General features: G+C 37.8%; 1 protein-coding gene across 1 annotated transcript in view; it reads left to right on the top strand.

The window, feature by feature from the left end:
* Positions 1-15,397, top strand: part of LOC108669908 (metastasis-associated protein MTA1) — a 21,271-nt gene extending 5,874 nt beyond the window's left edge. Inside the window, exons 2-16 of the mRNA XM_018157346.2 lie at positions 2,431-2,498; positions 4,112-4,208; positions 4,422-4,856; positions 5,145-5,284; positions 5,558-5,675; positions 6,443-6,645; positions 7,159-7,347; positions 7,473-7,606; positions 7,805-7,917; positions 8,996-9,124; positions 10,601-10,765; positions 11,218-11,460; positions 11,996-12,085; positions 12,266-12,698; positions 13,091-15,397. Coding sequence (XP_018012835.1) covers positions 2,431-2,498; positions 4,112-4,208; positions 4,422-4,856; positions 5,145-5,284; positions 5,558-5,675; positions 6,443-6,645; positions 7,159-7,347; positions 7,473-7,606; positions 7,805-7,917; positions 8,996-9,124; positions 10,601-10,765; positions 11,218-11,460; positions 11,996-12,085; positions 12,266-12,698; positions 13,091-13,280 — 2,747 coding nt within the window. The 3' untranslated portion in view covers positions 13,281-15,397. The remainder of the gene's footprint in view (positions 1-2,430; positions 2,499-4,111; positions 4,209-4,421; positions 4,857-5,144; positions 5,285-5,557; positions 5,676-6,442; positions 6,646-7,158; positions 7,348-7,472; positions 7,607-7,804; positions 7,918-8,995; positions 9,125-10,600; positions 10,766-11,217; positions 11,461-11,995; positions 12,086-12,265; positions 12,699-13,090) is intronic.
* Positions 15,398-15,503: the final 106 nt, after the last annotated feature.

The following is a 15,503-nucleotide window of genomic DNA, read 5'->3' as shown; positions in this document are numbered from 1 at the left end:
ACTCCCTAACAAAATTTAGAGTCGCCCCAGCTTCCTGTCTCTTATACACATCTAGATGTGTATAAGAGACAGGAGTTATTTGGAGTTATTTTACTAAAAAATAAAATTGATTTTACCACCCGGTCAAAGAAACCCCAAGAGCTAGGGTAACAAAGACCATCACTTTTTTTTTTAAATTACATCAAAACTATGAGAGGCAGGAGCCAGCAATTTATGGTTGAGTAAAGCTAGAGTATAGACCTGTATTTTGCATGTTTCAATTTAAGTTTAACTTATCTAGTAAAAAAATGGCATCATTTTGAAAAAAAAGTGGTCAAAGTTACCCAGTTTACGGTATTCAAAACCGTGCTAATCAAGGGATTGCTGTAAACTTGTTGCCTTTAGTGTGTATCAGGTTCCAATAAATTTAATGTTTTTGGTACAGAGGCATCAAGTGTTGCAATGCAATACATTGTACATAGCTAGCAGCTTAGCTAATTCTTATAAGGCCATAAGTATTCTTTAACTATTTGACTATTTGTTATATATTGATTACAATATACAATTTAAATGTGTTAGCGATCTTATACAGGGTGGGGCAGAACTGATTGAACAGTTTTGAGGCAAAATAAAAAGAGCAGTGGAGGTACATAAAGAAGAAAGTTTATTTTCCTCAAGATTAGCATAACATACCATTTAAAATACTTATGTTTTGAAAACAATATCAGGAAGATGTACCTCTTCTTCTTTATGTACCTCCATTACTCTTATTTTACCTCAAAACTGCTCAATCAGTTCTGCCCCACCCTGTATATTGAGAGGTTGAAATTGTATTGACCTTTTAGGCAATTAGAAAGATTTTCCACCCTAATACGAGTATTCTAATTGAAATATTTAATTTCAATCTTTAAATATGTGAATTTAAAACTAGAAACAAAACAATTACAATTATAAGACTATATATAAGATAACTAAATGCAGTGAATGGATATAAAATACTTGAATTGTGCACATGTTTATTTCAAACAGTGTTAGATTTTCTCATAACTTAAGTCTCGTTTCAAGTCGTATGAGGTTTGTTTGGTTATCGTTCAGTTTATGTTTAGTATTGGTTTATTGGTCTGAATTAAATGGGAACAGTGCAGTCAGTCACTCAGTCACTACTAGTCGGTGTGTATAGAGGGTAGAGTCTGGTAGATTTATAGGACATAAAACTAGTAGATCTATTGATAGTGCTGTGCACTGTGCTATCAGCTACCTATCTGTTATGTGACTCTTCAATGCTTAGAAGATCTGCATTCCTGAAGTGTTTTTGTATATTGAAGCCAGTTTAATGGTCAATATTTAGTTCATTACTTTGCTCCATGCAAACTTTACAAAGCTAATGAATAGACTTGCCAATATTTGTTCACCCAAAAATCCCTAAGTGGTAAACACCACCTTGGCCTATTGGCCATTATTGAAGGCAATAAGTGCCCTTTTTAGCCATCCATTATGATCCATATACTGTTATTGATAGTAGACTAATTGCAGCATAAAAAATAACACTTCAAAAAGACAAAAAAGCTGAAAAAAATCATGAAAGAATAAAAAAAATTGTTGATTTTTGATTTTTTTTATAAAAAAAAAATAAAAAAAAAATCACCAACCCTAAGCAGGCAAAAAATAAATAGATAAAAGAAAGATGGGAAAGGATAAAATGCACATAGAATGCACTATGCACATGATATATTCAATTTAAAAACTTGAAACTTTTCCTGAACATATAAATCCACTTTTTCTTTAGTGAATTAGTTAAAGAAATTAGGATGGTTGCAGGCCAGGATGCTACAAATACATGAACCACCATTCCCACATTGTGAATCTGCAAACCTGCAGACTTGCTAATGTCAATTATGATCAATCAATATTGAATATCAGCCTTCCACACTGATTTTTCTCTGTTGACTACTTCAATCATATATAGCTGTAGTCTCTCTCAATCAATCTAATGCAGAGCTCAATTTTCTGTAAAATGTTTGTTGAAAAAGGTTATTTCGGCAGATGTGTTGAAATTATCCACGCAAGTGTTTGAAAATTATGATCAGCAAGACAGTTAGCACTATCCACCACAATCAGATCTGGTAACTTAAAGTAATGAATTGTAATGAATTGCACACTAACTGCACCCTAAAAATTGGTTATAGCTTTTCTCTGATTTAGCATAAATTTTGTGTAGGTACTGTTTGACTGCCCCTTGGCAATTGCTTGGGGACTAGCCTTCAATGTGTGTTAGACTAGCCTTCATTTTATGTCAATTTGATCTTGAAGTGGGTAAATTTCAAATTATCAACTCAATTTGAGTAACTCATTTTTAGATGTTAAGTTCTTAATAGTTCTACTCAGGGCCTTATAGACTTGTATATTGATTATTATTTTTTTTTAATAATGAATATTTTGATTTTCTTGCAGATTATGTCTACTTTGAGACATCTTCCAGTTCACCATATCAAATCAGAAGAATAGAGGAGCTTATAAAAGTAAGTAGAATTGATTCATTGATCTAAATATATAATATAGGGATACCTAGGTATAAAATATATTTTGAATTTCACTGATGACTGCACTTGTATTCTATAGATTTTTTGAACTGATGTTAAGCTGGTTGCCAAAATATTGTCAGTGAAGACATGATGAATTTACTTGTTTTCTTTGCTTTGCTTTGCAATTTGTGATAACATTTTGTCTATGATGAACTAAGCTTGATGCAGTCTTATTATAACATAGATGATAGTTGAGCAAGTTGCTGTAAAATACCTGTATAAATGTGTCAATTTTTTTGCTCTGAAATACTTTGTTGGAGATACTGTTGTTCCTAATATGTGAATTAATGCTCCTCAGTTTCTCTGTTGGTGTATTGATGCATGAACTTAGACGAAACAAAATTTTTGAAGCACTGGTGCAGTGGTTGGAGGAAAGCTGCTATACTTGATCTACACTTAGTTCTGGTATAAGGTTTTATTTTTGAATAATTTCAAACTGCCTCATGGTATAATAGCAATGAGATATATGGCAATGAGATATATCTGATTAATGGCTTGGGATCTGAAAGCCATTGATGCTTAAGGGGACTGCCCTAGTATACGAAAACTTCTACAGTTATTATCCGATTGTCATGAAACTTCACATACATATGTAAAATGTAAAAAAAACATTTTGCTCCTATGAATTTTTCGAAAAAATTGATAGAAAACGTGAAATTCGTAGAAAACAGCTAAAAAGGGGTACTTTAGAAAATCTATCTCCTCCCACAAATATCATCCTACAACATCGAGACACGTATCAATCGATTCGTAAAGACCATATCTATTGACTCTAACATCACTTTTTTCATTTTCCATCTAGTTTTTTTATTGCGTTTTTTTCTATTTTTTCCCATTTTTTTCTCATTTTTTACCCCTCCCCGCCCTTCTCCCCCATATAAAAAACGAACCAGACCGAAATTCAAAAAAGTGATGTTAGAGTCGATAGGCCTGGTCTTTACGAATCGAATGGTATATGTCTCATTGCTGTAGCTTGAAAACTGTAGGAGGAGATAGTCTTAAAGGTGTTGCTATCTATTTTAGCCCTCAGACAGAAATAATTAAACTATCATTTCATTCCTCACCACAAGCTGCCATTGCAATTATCATGTTATAAATACCAATGATTTATTCTTAGAGCTTCAACAACACGAGTCTTCAAATAGAGCTCTGTACACTGCTGGCTTATATATATACTTCATACTTGCTAATTTTTTGCTTATGTATATACCATACTCATTTCTACATAGAAAAATCAAACATGAGAATAAGAGTGACATGGTAGTTAAAATAACCTTTAAATGTTATTACTGTTATTATTACAAAGTTTATAATTACTTAATGGAGAAAATTGTGAAGGCTAGACATTAAAAAGCATAAACTAATTTTGCCTCTGCATTGATAAGTAAAATCTTGGGGAAAGTTGCATGATAGACGACATGGTCTCAGAACAAGAAACTTCTGAAGGGATTTAAACATAACTCATCTTTCAGGTAATGTTTGGCAGCAAAATTTTATACCCCCATTTTTATATAGGTACTTGATTTTTTATTAAGTTTTAATTGTTTCAGACTCCTGCTGGCAACGTGGAGGCCAAAGTGATGTGTTACTACAGACGAAGGGACATCCCTAGTCATCTACTGGCAGTGGCTAATCTTAAACACCACAGTAAGTTATCAAATTTTGCAATAAATTACGATTATTTAGCTTTTTCAAACATACTTTCTTCTAGTTAGTTGAAACTAGTATTATTGATAAGCAAATAATATATTTGTTCACAGCTCGCGTTTCTCCCATATGACTAATTGTACTGATGCAGCATGTAACCGCTGACCAAAGCTGGCCCATGTTTGAGTAATTTTGAAACATTTACTTTTTCAGGTGCCTTTGATGATGATCCTGAAGCTGATGATGCTGACCCAACTCTTGCTTTGAGCCATAGCAACCACGCACCACACACCAGACTTATGGGCAGCTTGCCTACACAACACTCTTCCAATCGCTCCAGTAACAGTTCAGCACCTAATATCACTTCTTCTACCCCAGCTTCTTTATCTGTTTCTCTATCTAGCAAGCCGGTCACTTCGGTCTCCCCACCCTCCAATAGTTCTCACAATAGTGCATCTTGTACTCCATGTTCAGATATTAGTGCAGGCTCGTCTACTGCAAACGGCACCTACTCGTCTGCAATTCCTGGTTCAAATAATAGTTGTAATTATATTCCTGCTGGCTTGAAAAGTGCTTCTATCAGATCTACTTCCTCAGGCCCTAAGAAAATCGCTCAGGTTTCTGATGAGCGCAGTTCTCTTTCTGAAGGTGAGACAAGTTTTATTTATTTCCATTGTAGTTTTCTATAACTGTCAATAGCCAACTCAAAAATGCATTCTCTCAATTACAGTTTGACTATCTTTAAATTGGAATATAATTAACTTGTAAACACCAAAATAAAAAAATAAATTGAAAGCTTGATTATCTTGTCCAAGTTTTAGTCATGACAAAACTAATAGATTACTCTGATATCATCTATTGCATCATCTCTTAACCCGATTATTTGTTAGTACAATTGATAAGCAGAATGCGGCTAAGTTCCTTGTGTTGTTGCAGATGAAAGGCACCAGTTGGGCCACCGTGAATTATTCCTAAGTCGCCAGATTGAGACGCTGCCCGCCACTCACATCAGGGGCAAGTGTACCGTAACATTGCTCAATGAAACGGAATCTTTAGCGTCATATATGTCTAAGGAGGTGGGTTTCTACATTTAATATCGTAGATAAAGTGTCAAGATTTATAAATTTTATATGTATTGTGGAGAAATGACTTACAAGCAATTTGAAAAAAAAAGTCTAATAACAACAGACGTTATGAAGCTGTTTTATAAAGAACTACTTGTTGTTAATTTTATACATATTTGTTTTTTATGAGAAGTAAGTTTATTTTATGTATGAATTTAACAATGGAATGAAATTTATGTTTAGCTGATCACTCTGAGTGGCACTCTATGTTCTGGGCCTGTGCAGGACACATTTTTTTACTCGCTGGTGTTCGACCCTATCGCCAAGACTCTTCTTGCTGACAAGGGGGAGATAAGAATAGGGCCCAACTACCAAGCGGATCCCACCGCCTTATTGAAGGAAGGTCAGCAACACAACATCAATTAACTCAAGATATGATCTTATACCCTATCAATAAGCTCAGCTTACAAGTTATACCCTATCAATAAGCTCAGCTTACAAGTTATACCCCCATCAAGAAGCTCAGCTTACAAGTTATACCCCCATCAATAAGCTCAGCTTACAAGTTATACCCCCATCAAGAAGCTCAGCTTACAAGTTATACCCCCATCAATAAGCTCAGCTTACAAGTACCCCCATCAATAAGCTCAGCTTCGCCCCCATAATTTAGCCTGAAACCAAATCATTGGCATGTAGCAGGTGTGTCTGTCCATCCATGTTTCAATTACGGGTTTGGTGAGGAGAAAGCGATCCAAGTTTTTTGCTGGAACCGTTAAACAGCAAAATGAATGTCATACAAGCTTCTTTTAGACTCAAAATCTCTTGTTGGAAAACTGACATAAGTTTGAACATTATTTTCATCAGTAGTCAATAAAGCTCAGGTGTTCAGCATTTTCGGAATTTTGAAATCTTAAAATGTTCTATAGTAGTTATTTTATTATTTTCACATAAGAAAATTATTTAAAGAACAAGTTTGTTATCTTGCACTATCAAAAACTTGCCTCTATTCATTCACACCTCTGATGAACAGAAATTTACCAATGATATGCTGAGAATAAATACTTTCATTCAGAAATATAGTTTATATTTGTGTTATTAGCTGAAGATGATCAACTTAAATTTAATTATGATTGATACCATGAATCAAGACATTCTTGAATTAAACCCTAGGGGAGGCAGATGGCCGCGCTATGAGTGAACTGGAAACGTTGGTTTGGACGCCGGACCACGGCTTGACTGACAGACAAATTGACCAATTCCTGGTGGTGGCGCGCTCTGTTGGCACTTTTGCTAGGGCCCTGGACTGCTCCTCGAGCGTGAAGCAGCCTTCCCTACACATGAGCGCTGCTGCTGCGTCCAGAGACGTCACTCTCGTGAGTTACCCTTTATACTCTTCAACAAGTTCAGCATTTCAGCATCAATTATATGTTTGTGTAAATTTATTTCAGAAGGATGTTGATTGCAAAGTTTGTATTAAGAAGGGTTGTTGACGGCTAATTAAGTTAAAACTTTGCATTGTTTCTTTAGCAGCTTTGGAAAGATTTTAGGGTCAAGTATTGTATTTGCGACATTAATCTTGTTGGTAGTCAGCCCAATCTGGAGGTCGGCGCTAGCCGGTTCAGTGCCAGCTTATGAAATGCCAACTATCTGTTCAAGGCCTCTGTCCTCACACATCAAATTATGTTTCTGATTGCAAATTTCATTTATTATAGTTTTTCAATTCAAAATTGGTTTAACAGTTTTATTATTGTATTCTTGTTCATGTGTTCTTTATATACGCACAGCATACCTATAGACCAAAATATTGGATCGAAGTTGTTATATGCTAGATAATATGTTTTTAGTTGTGACTACTTCACAATAATATAGTATTGATTTATTTTCAGTTTGAAGCAATGTCTCTGCTTCACGAGCAAGACTACGAGCTCGCCAAAGCCCTGTCATGCCTGGTGCCTGGGTCTGGACCGCTGCTGTGCCGAGACCAGATGGAGGAGTGGGCCGCCTCAGAGGCCAACCTCTTTGAAGAAGCCCTCGACAAATACGGCAAAGATTTCAACGATATTCGACAGGATTTTGTGAGTGGTACCTACATCTTGTTGAAGTGCAAAAATGTAAATTTTATTCAGTAAGATTTTGTGAGTTGTTTAGTGTCTGGAAAAAACAATATGTTGTTCATATAATTATTTCTTCTAACTTACAGTTACCCTGGAAGACGCTGAAGAACATTATTGAATACTACTACATGTGGAAAACAACTGACAGATACGTTCAGCAGAAGAGAGTTAAAGCTGTCGAGGCAGAATCAAAACTTAAACAAGTCTACATTCCTAATTAGTGAGTGATTTGAATGATCTTTTCTTGTTCTAAAGTTGAAATTTATTCATTTGAAATTTAAGTTCTCTTCAGTCTACACTTCCCGCAACTAAACAAGGAATTAAGATAATTTTTTTTAATTGTAATACCTGTATTATAGTAATCATTAACGCCCAAATGATTGCATTGGAAATAAGTTGATGAAGTCATTTTTTACAGCAATAAGGCGAACCCGGCGGTTCTCTCGAACGGCAGCACAAACTGCAAATCTGTGACTTTGTTGAATGGCAGCAGCAGCGGCGCCCTGGGCTTCTCTTGTGAAGGATGTTCAGGTGGGGGGAGGCTGTACCGTTATCAAAGTGTCGATGCCTTATAAAGGCAAATCATGGAAGATTTGGTGACCGCAACTGATATTTTACTGTATCAAATATCAGCGATGTGCGCAGGTTACTACGACGTTGCTCGTAGTTATTTTTTATAATCTTTTTACTGCAAACGTACAGCAATGGTTGTAAAACTGACATGTTCCTTCAGTGCTTGGTGTGATGCTCGGATGATCTGCCAGAAAATAATTTTATTTTGAAGTTCAGTTATATTAATACTGCAATATAAGAGTTTGATATGGTAGCTTGATGTATTAAAATTGAAGAGAATGTGAAATTTCAATCCAAAGGTTAAAAATTGACAAACGCATTCAAAACATAAAATGAATACCTATGCTCTCTAAAAAAGATCTAAAGTATAACTATTTTTTATGGTTAGTTTTCATTTATTTATTTTCCCCAAAAAATTATCCAGACTTGATTTTCACCACAATTCCCAATTTTCGCATCAACGCATCATTCTCGTGCGCCCCTCATGCCACCGCCAGGTGATTACTTACCGTCACCCTCGCCCATCACACACACAACTCTCAACCTCTTCTCAGATTCCTCCATGTGTATTACTATTCACATTCAGTGCTTCTGTCCTCACACAAAACAGTATATCTCTACCACTGTTATCAAAATTCATGCAATCATACATTAACATAGCATTCAATATCACGAGTAGACCGCATCAACAACAATGCTGATTAGTAGGGGTGGGCACAGGAGCAAGTTCAGCGCGATGCAAATTAAAGTACATATTTGCGGCTAGTATGTTGATTGTATCTGTTATACACTTGTACTTGGTGGTACATGGCAGCAGCACCGAAGCGTCAAGTGGTGTCCATCACAACGATTGAGAACCAGTTTTATAAAGGATACCTTGTCTAACTACGCATCACTCGTTCTCATTTCCTAACTTATTTTTTATTAGATTTCGCGCGCGCTTGCAATTGTAATAGACCACACTGTGCATAATTAAGCTACCTTTTCTAGGGGGATTGGTTCCACAACAATAATTAATCTTTATGATGATTAACAGCTACAACAAGCAGCCAGTGGCACTCCTGGGGTCCTGTTCAGAAGCCAGGCAAGCTCTGCAGCGACTGCTGGCTGTACTGGAAGAAGTTGGGCGGTCTCAAGAAGGCGTCTCGCAGCGCCAAAGAAGAAGGCAAGTATTTTTCATGAGCTCTCGAGCAATTTTACAACACAATGATATATTCAATAGTTAAGTGAAGTCCATGTGTTTTCTTCCTTAACCGCCAAGTGTTAGGTTGTGTTGCTTATTTCGGATACTTTTGGAGAGCAATGGCTCCGATGTTGGCTTTGAAATGGGGTGCTCGCTGACCTCATGTCAAGACCTTTAGATCGGTCATCCACAAGTCATGAAAAATCTTTCACTAACCAAAAAAAAGTAAATAAAAGCTCATGGCGCACTCGTCAGCTAAAAAAAGTTCGACTAACAAAACAAGTATTCACTATAATCTTGATAGACTAAAACATTCAATTATACATGTCACCATCCTAAAAAAAAAACAGAAACAATGTACCAAAACATTCGGCACGGTCAACTTTGCCTTCCGAACCTCTCCTCCCTCAACCCTCAACTCTTCAAGTGAAGGGAATGATGGGCATACTATTCTTTGTTCTCGCGCTCAGACCTTACTCTCTCTACAGTCGTGTAACATATGATCATCACCATCTGCATCCTTTCATTTTTAGTTGTTGCATACTCAATACTTTCTCCAGCACTTATTTCCTCCACGTCATACCTAGCCTCCATACGCACAATTACTCCCAATTCCCCCGCCCCTTGTTTGTCGCTTTCTTCTTCCCTTATAAAACATCTCGTCTTTCCCGCTTCTCAGACATCCATTCTCTCTCAGTTGAGTTTCAGTTATTCCCACTATATCAATCTGATGCGCTTCCAACTCGTTGCACAAGTCTTCATGTTTTCCAAAACCTTATTTTCCTCTGATATCTTCCCACTTGCGCCACTTCCGTATTGTTAGGTCTGATCACGTCCATGCTCATTCTCTGTCATCTTATACATACCTACCAATTCCGCACAATTTCCTTGCACACACTGTTTCACTTTTCGCCCACGCGCCTCCGTCCCCTCAGGATTGAGGTGTATTCCATCAGTTCCAGGCATGCCCTCTATAATACAATCAGGGTCAAGAAAGATGACATTTCTTTCACTCTTTCTATTAATTGAAGAAGTTGGGCGAACAATGACTGCCATACGTAATATCACTCAATTTGTACCAGAGGACCTATACTTATTTAACTCTTTGTGCTCGCGAACAATAATTACGCAATATACGTGAATCATTCTCTATTTACGCACAGTTCGAAATTGTTGAAAGTTAACACTAGTATTTAGGTGACCATTATGCCGACCTGATCTGCCCTAATCTTGAAGCAGCCTTAGAATTATTCAAGACTCTTGACTAAATTTACGCACAGATAACATACGCTAGGTCAGACAATGTTTTCTGCCACCATTAGGGTAGTTACGTTGCGAGCCACTTCTTAGCAAGTTTCCTAGTTTCTTCTTACAGAAGAAGAAACCAGAAACCTACTCCTTATTTCTTACTACTTTATTTCTTCTAGTTTCTTCTGTTTCACTAGTTTCTTCTTACAGAAGAGGCTGGTATGCGCCCCATCGTGAAGACGCGTAACGCCTTCTACCTGCACTCGAGCCCCGCGCTGCGCGTGATGCGGCGACTCGCCAGAGACGCTCTGAAGAGACGACGTGCTGCTCGCAACCCCACGACTCCCATCAACGCTGTGCAAGTGCGCCATGAAAGTGAGTGCTCAGTTATCCCTACATATCGTTAATACTTCTAAACACGAAAATTGATCATGTTCTATTGTTGCACAAATTTTCTTGCTGTGTAACCATGAAAATTAGTCTAGTTTTCGTATTACATTTAATTGTTTATGAGCACTAAAGCGAGACTTTCTTTCATAACCATCACAAATTACCGACATTATCTATTGTGATGTTGTCCATGTTTCTTATATTAGGCATTTTTTGTTCACTGGTCACTTTCAATGCGTTCGTCTCCGCTGTCCCGTGTTTGAGTTACAGCGTTTGTGTTGATGCTGTGACTCATTGCTCATAGAAATTATATAGCTTCTCTACCACGGCAAATAACACAATTTTATTGCCCAATTAGGTTTCTATACAATTTTATTTACAATGTTACATTCAACAAGCATTCAAATACTTCCTTACGCCTTGTTCTTGTTTTTCAGGCCTAGTGCGTTTAGAAGGACGGACTTTGGAGTCGCTGATTCCGTGGTTGCATCAAATCAAATCATCGGGCAGAGGAGCTGGGTCATCAACGCTTAAAGACGTGACGCTTAAGCTTGGCCAGCTTGACACTTACTGTCCACCTTGGCTTGTGATCTCGCCGGCTCTTGTCAGTAAAAGAAGACCTCAGCCGTTACTACCTCCGCCGGTAACTGCCTTCTCTACGAATATCTCTTCCGGTGCAGGTAAGATACAAGCAGACTGTAAGTTAGAATCGTGTGTTCTGAATTTTGGAGTCAGTTTCGGCATACTAAATTTTGTGAAAATAAGCATGAGATGAATGCTAATAGTGTTGCCATAAAGTGCGTAATCGCCAATGAAATTTTCACAATTGCTAACAGCAAGGTATTCCGGATGTGATTTAACTTTGCTTCTGATTCTATTGTGGAAAGGTATTCCAAAATGAGAATACGTAACAAGAGAACAATTTTGCAGCATTTCCTGCGCTTCAAGTCCTGTAATAGGATATAGTGTTTTTGTTAACTTAGGTTGAGTAATCGATTATAACCTAAAAGTTTCGTCCTATCCTGTGTATGAATTTCCTTACGTGTAAGAAAACTTTGATCGGATTTCTCTGTATTCGTAATAAAGTTATCAAAAATGCTTCTAATAAATTACGAAGAAATTTCTTCGTAGATACTGTATCAACATTTGCAGGGAAAAATGGTGTTGATGAGATGAGTCAATGTTGAATGATGCCAGGTATCATTATGTGTGCAGATTGTGTTTCTTACGCTAAGGACGTGACTCACGCTCCTCACCAGCAGCTGCTCAAGCGCAAGCCCTATCAAGAAACTAATGGCATTGACGGTAGGTCACTGTTTTCTATACGTATCTGTTGTGTTATTTTATGAATGATGTGGTTGTTTTCTATCTGCATGTGATACGACATGCCATACGTATTGCCATAGCAAGACAATACTTTTACAAGTTACGTTGCGAGACTATTTTTTCACGTTAAACCATTAATACAAGGTATATTTGGTGCAGGTGCTCCACCATCTAAGCGTTGCAAGGAATCTTCGGACCCGCCATTGGACCCATACCGGTTAAGCCAGCTAGGACTGAACCCTCCCCCCGGCCTCACTGTCACGCCCATCGGCATGAATGGCGGCACTCCTCCCCCGCCCCCCCTTGTGTCATCGGCAACTCTGTCGTCAACTTCCACACGGCTACCTGCGACCACACCTCCCTCCACTACTACCACACCACCACCTCCTTACCACTCGTCCCATATCACAACAACCCCGGCTGTCCCTGTCGCTGCGGCTGCTGCAGGTCCTCGCGTCGTGTCGCAGCTGCAGCACGCGGGAGCGGGACGAACAAAGATGGCCACCATTGCTCGCATGAGCGGTCGCCCAAGGATCATTTCATGGATGGACGCCCCAGACGATGTCTATTTTTATTCCACCTCTGCCATCAAGTAAGAATATTTCAAAGGAACTGTTACATCAATCTTATCAGTCGATGTCTCAGGATTTTCACGTTTTCATGGTCATTTTAGATCCTTTAGTACTGCCTTGGAAGCAGACTTTACACTCACATTTCAAACGAAGATAATTCTTCATACTCTTGATTAATTCTAACAACCATATTCACTCACTACAACTAAATTTCTCCTTCACAAAATCTTAGTTTTATACACCGGTACAGACACAATTGCTAAACTCTATTTATACGGACATGTGAAAAAAAAACATGACAGCAACTCAGAAACACTAGCTGAGGGTGATCATTGACCAATATTTTGTTTGATTAAAAAATATTACCAATCGTCATGTGTGAATTTAGTGTTCATTCACTTTATTATTGCAGAACCCAGCGGCGAACTATGACCGTCACGGAATTGAGGAGAGCTGCACGACGGCCTTGGCGACGACTCTTGCAACTGCCGCTATCGCTGCAACAACAGCAGTTGCAGCAAATGGTCAATGCTGCACAAATTGTCGTTCCAGTTGCCAAGAGCACTACAGCTGTACCTGGTCCTCTGCCTTCATCAGACTGATCGTACGAAGCACGTCTCTCAGTAGGCCCAACAGTTACGTGTTTCACTCGTTAGTGATTAGCCTTGCACGGCGCCATTCCTACAAACGATCTTCGAACTATTAACTGAACAATCTAGAAGTGTAACGGCAGCTTGTCGAATGTCTGAACGTTATAAACGGTTAGCTTCTGTATAGGTCTTCGAAAGAAAGCAGATCAAAGTGCTGCGATATATTAGTGTCTATTATTCTTACAATTTTTCACGCCGATTGTTAAACTCGTTCAGTAACCGTTGTTCAATCAGCACTGAAAATGAAGGGCTCTCCGAAATTATTTCTCTGTCATGAAGTGTTACTTTTCTCAATTGCACTTTATTCTATGAGATCTCCTCACTGTTTGTGTTTAATCGTAGCTTCGTATAATTTGAACGTCTTGACCAGCGTTTATCCTATAATAACTCGAGTTTAGCTCTTCTTCTGATCTTGATCGCTACCTGCTACCGTAAAAATTGAGTCTTGTACTTTCGATTTTAATGAATTTTTTTATTTTTGCATTGAAAACATGAACCCTCGTTACAAATGCTGAGCTGATTTCCTAGTACTGCCTTCCGAGTAAACGTTTGGTAAATAGGTCATGAATGACACTTTGACCATAATCCTTTAAAGCATGAAAAGAAGCGTTTCCTGCGTTGATTCCTTGGTTTTGTAAATCCCAAATCGTGAAATAAATTTCTATTACCAATGAACTCAAAGCACGCAACGATTCAATTTCGTCATGGATTTTAGTTATAATTATATTTTGGTTAAATATTTGGTCTTAGCCACACATGTTTTGGCCTACAAACGTCTTTAATATCAGTACAAGTATGTGCACCTGTTATCGGAGAGATGGCTGGAATCAAATTATGTTAAGTCCTACTGGCGATCTGACAAAGTAATATATCGACTCGACATCGTAGTCACTTGTTGATTTGTTGTACTGTACTCAGAAACGATTTATTGGTGCTAGAGAATTTTGGTGAGAAGTTTTCAAGATTCATCTTTGAAATGTAAGTGCAAATAAGAGGATATTTCATATTACCGAGTTCAGTATTAGCTTTGATGTATGCATGTACACCAGGTATATCAATTCCTCGTCAGTTTCAACTTTCACGTTAACATGTTCTTTATAATAATCTAGTGAGCAAAATTTATCGAAGTGTTTAACGTGTTTTGGTATGTATCCATTGCGCTGTGAAAGTAATCACAGATTTTTACTTTTAAAAGAATGGCTTTTATTTACTTCTAACTCCGACCAAAATTTGAGTTGAATTAACCATCAATTTTATTTATTCAACTTTCAAGATTTTCGTTTACATGATATGTGCATCATCGTAGCCCGAATCTTGAATGAACTCTTGCGTATCTTAAGCTTAAGTTATCGCGTTCCTGGTAACTACGACGACTATGTATGATGATAGATTATGGTAAGTTCATCGTGTAAATATTGAAAGGCATTTCTGCGGTTGCGGGATTTCATGAGCAGGAAGAAGAATGTACATAGTCTAAGCTATCGCTTGTAAATAGCTGCTATTAGTTGTGCTTGTACAGCTTTGCTTATGGCACCCGAGTGTGTTGCTACCATTGTTTAAGTCATGGTCTTATTTATGCTGTGTTAATCGAGTGTGCAGGTACAGCGGCGTTTGTTGTGGGCGGTTGACATGGCAGTTTACCGCCTCATGGTTTATCGCACAGGAGGCTTACTTTTTCCCCGTTGTACACAGCGGAAACATTTTCCCAACCTAAATGTATGATAGCGCACGAGCAAGGACTTAAATTAGTGTTGGGCTTCCAAAATGAGTTTGACGGGAGACATCGTAACTTGCTTGAAGATTAGCCGAAAGTTAGCGACATACAGGTCGGGTACGTCAAGCTAATGTTTTAAAGGGTGCATTTATAGCTGTTTTTTATTTGGGATGGAAATTCATCACTTTCTACGATTTCTGATAGTAATGCCACTGCTACATAGCGGATGTTCGGACAAATGTGACACGTTTATGTGGATATTAGTACGGTTGCGAAGTATTCGAATGCTTCGGGCGTCATTGTGTCCATGTAATAGCTTCTCTCATTGTATTTTAAAGAATGTCTCGAAATTAAACTATTTTTCCCATTTCCTTACGACACTCGAGTTATGTAGCTAGTAGCATGAGCGTTGAAATTGGTAATTTGCAGTAAGTATGAATACGTGAATCCAGGTTTTGAAA

The sequence above is a fragment of the Hyalella azteca genome, unplaced genomic scaffold (genome assembly GCF_000764305.2).
Source record: "Hyalella azteca isolate HAZT.00-mixed unplaced genomic scaffold, Hazt_2.0.2 contig12579, whole genome shotgun sequence".
NCBI classification, from domain to species: domain Eukaryota; kingdom Metazoa; phylum Arthropoda; class Malacostraca; order Amphipoda; family Hyalellidae; genus Hyalella; species Hyalella azteca.
This window is presented reverse-complemented; position numbering and strand designations above follow the sequence as displayed.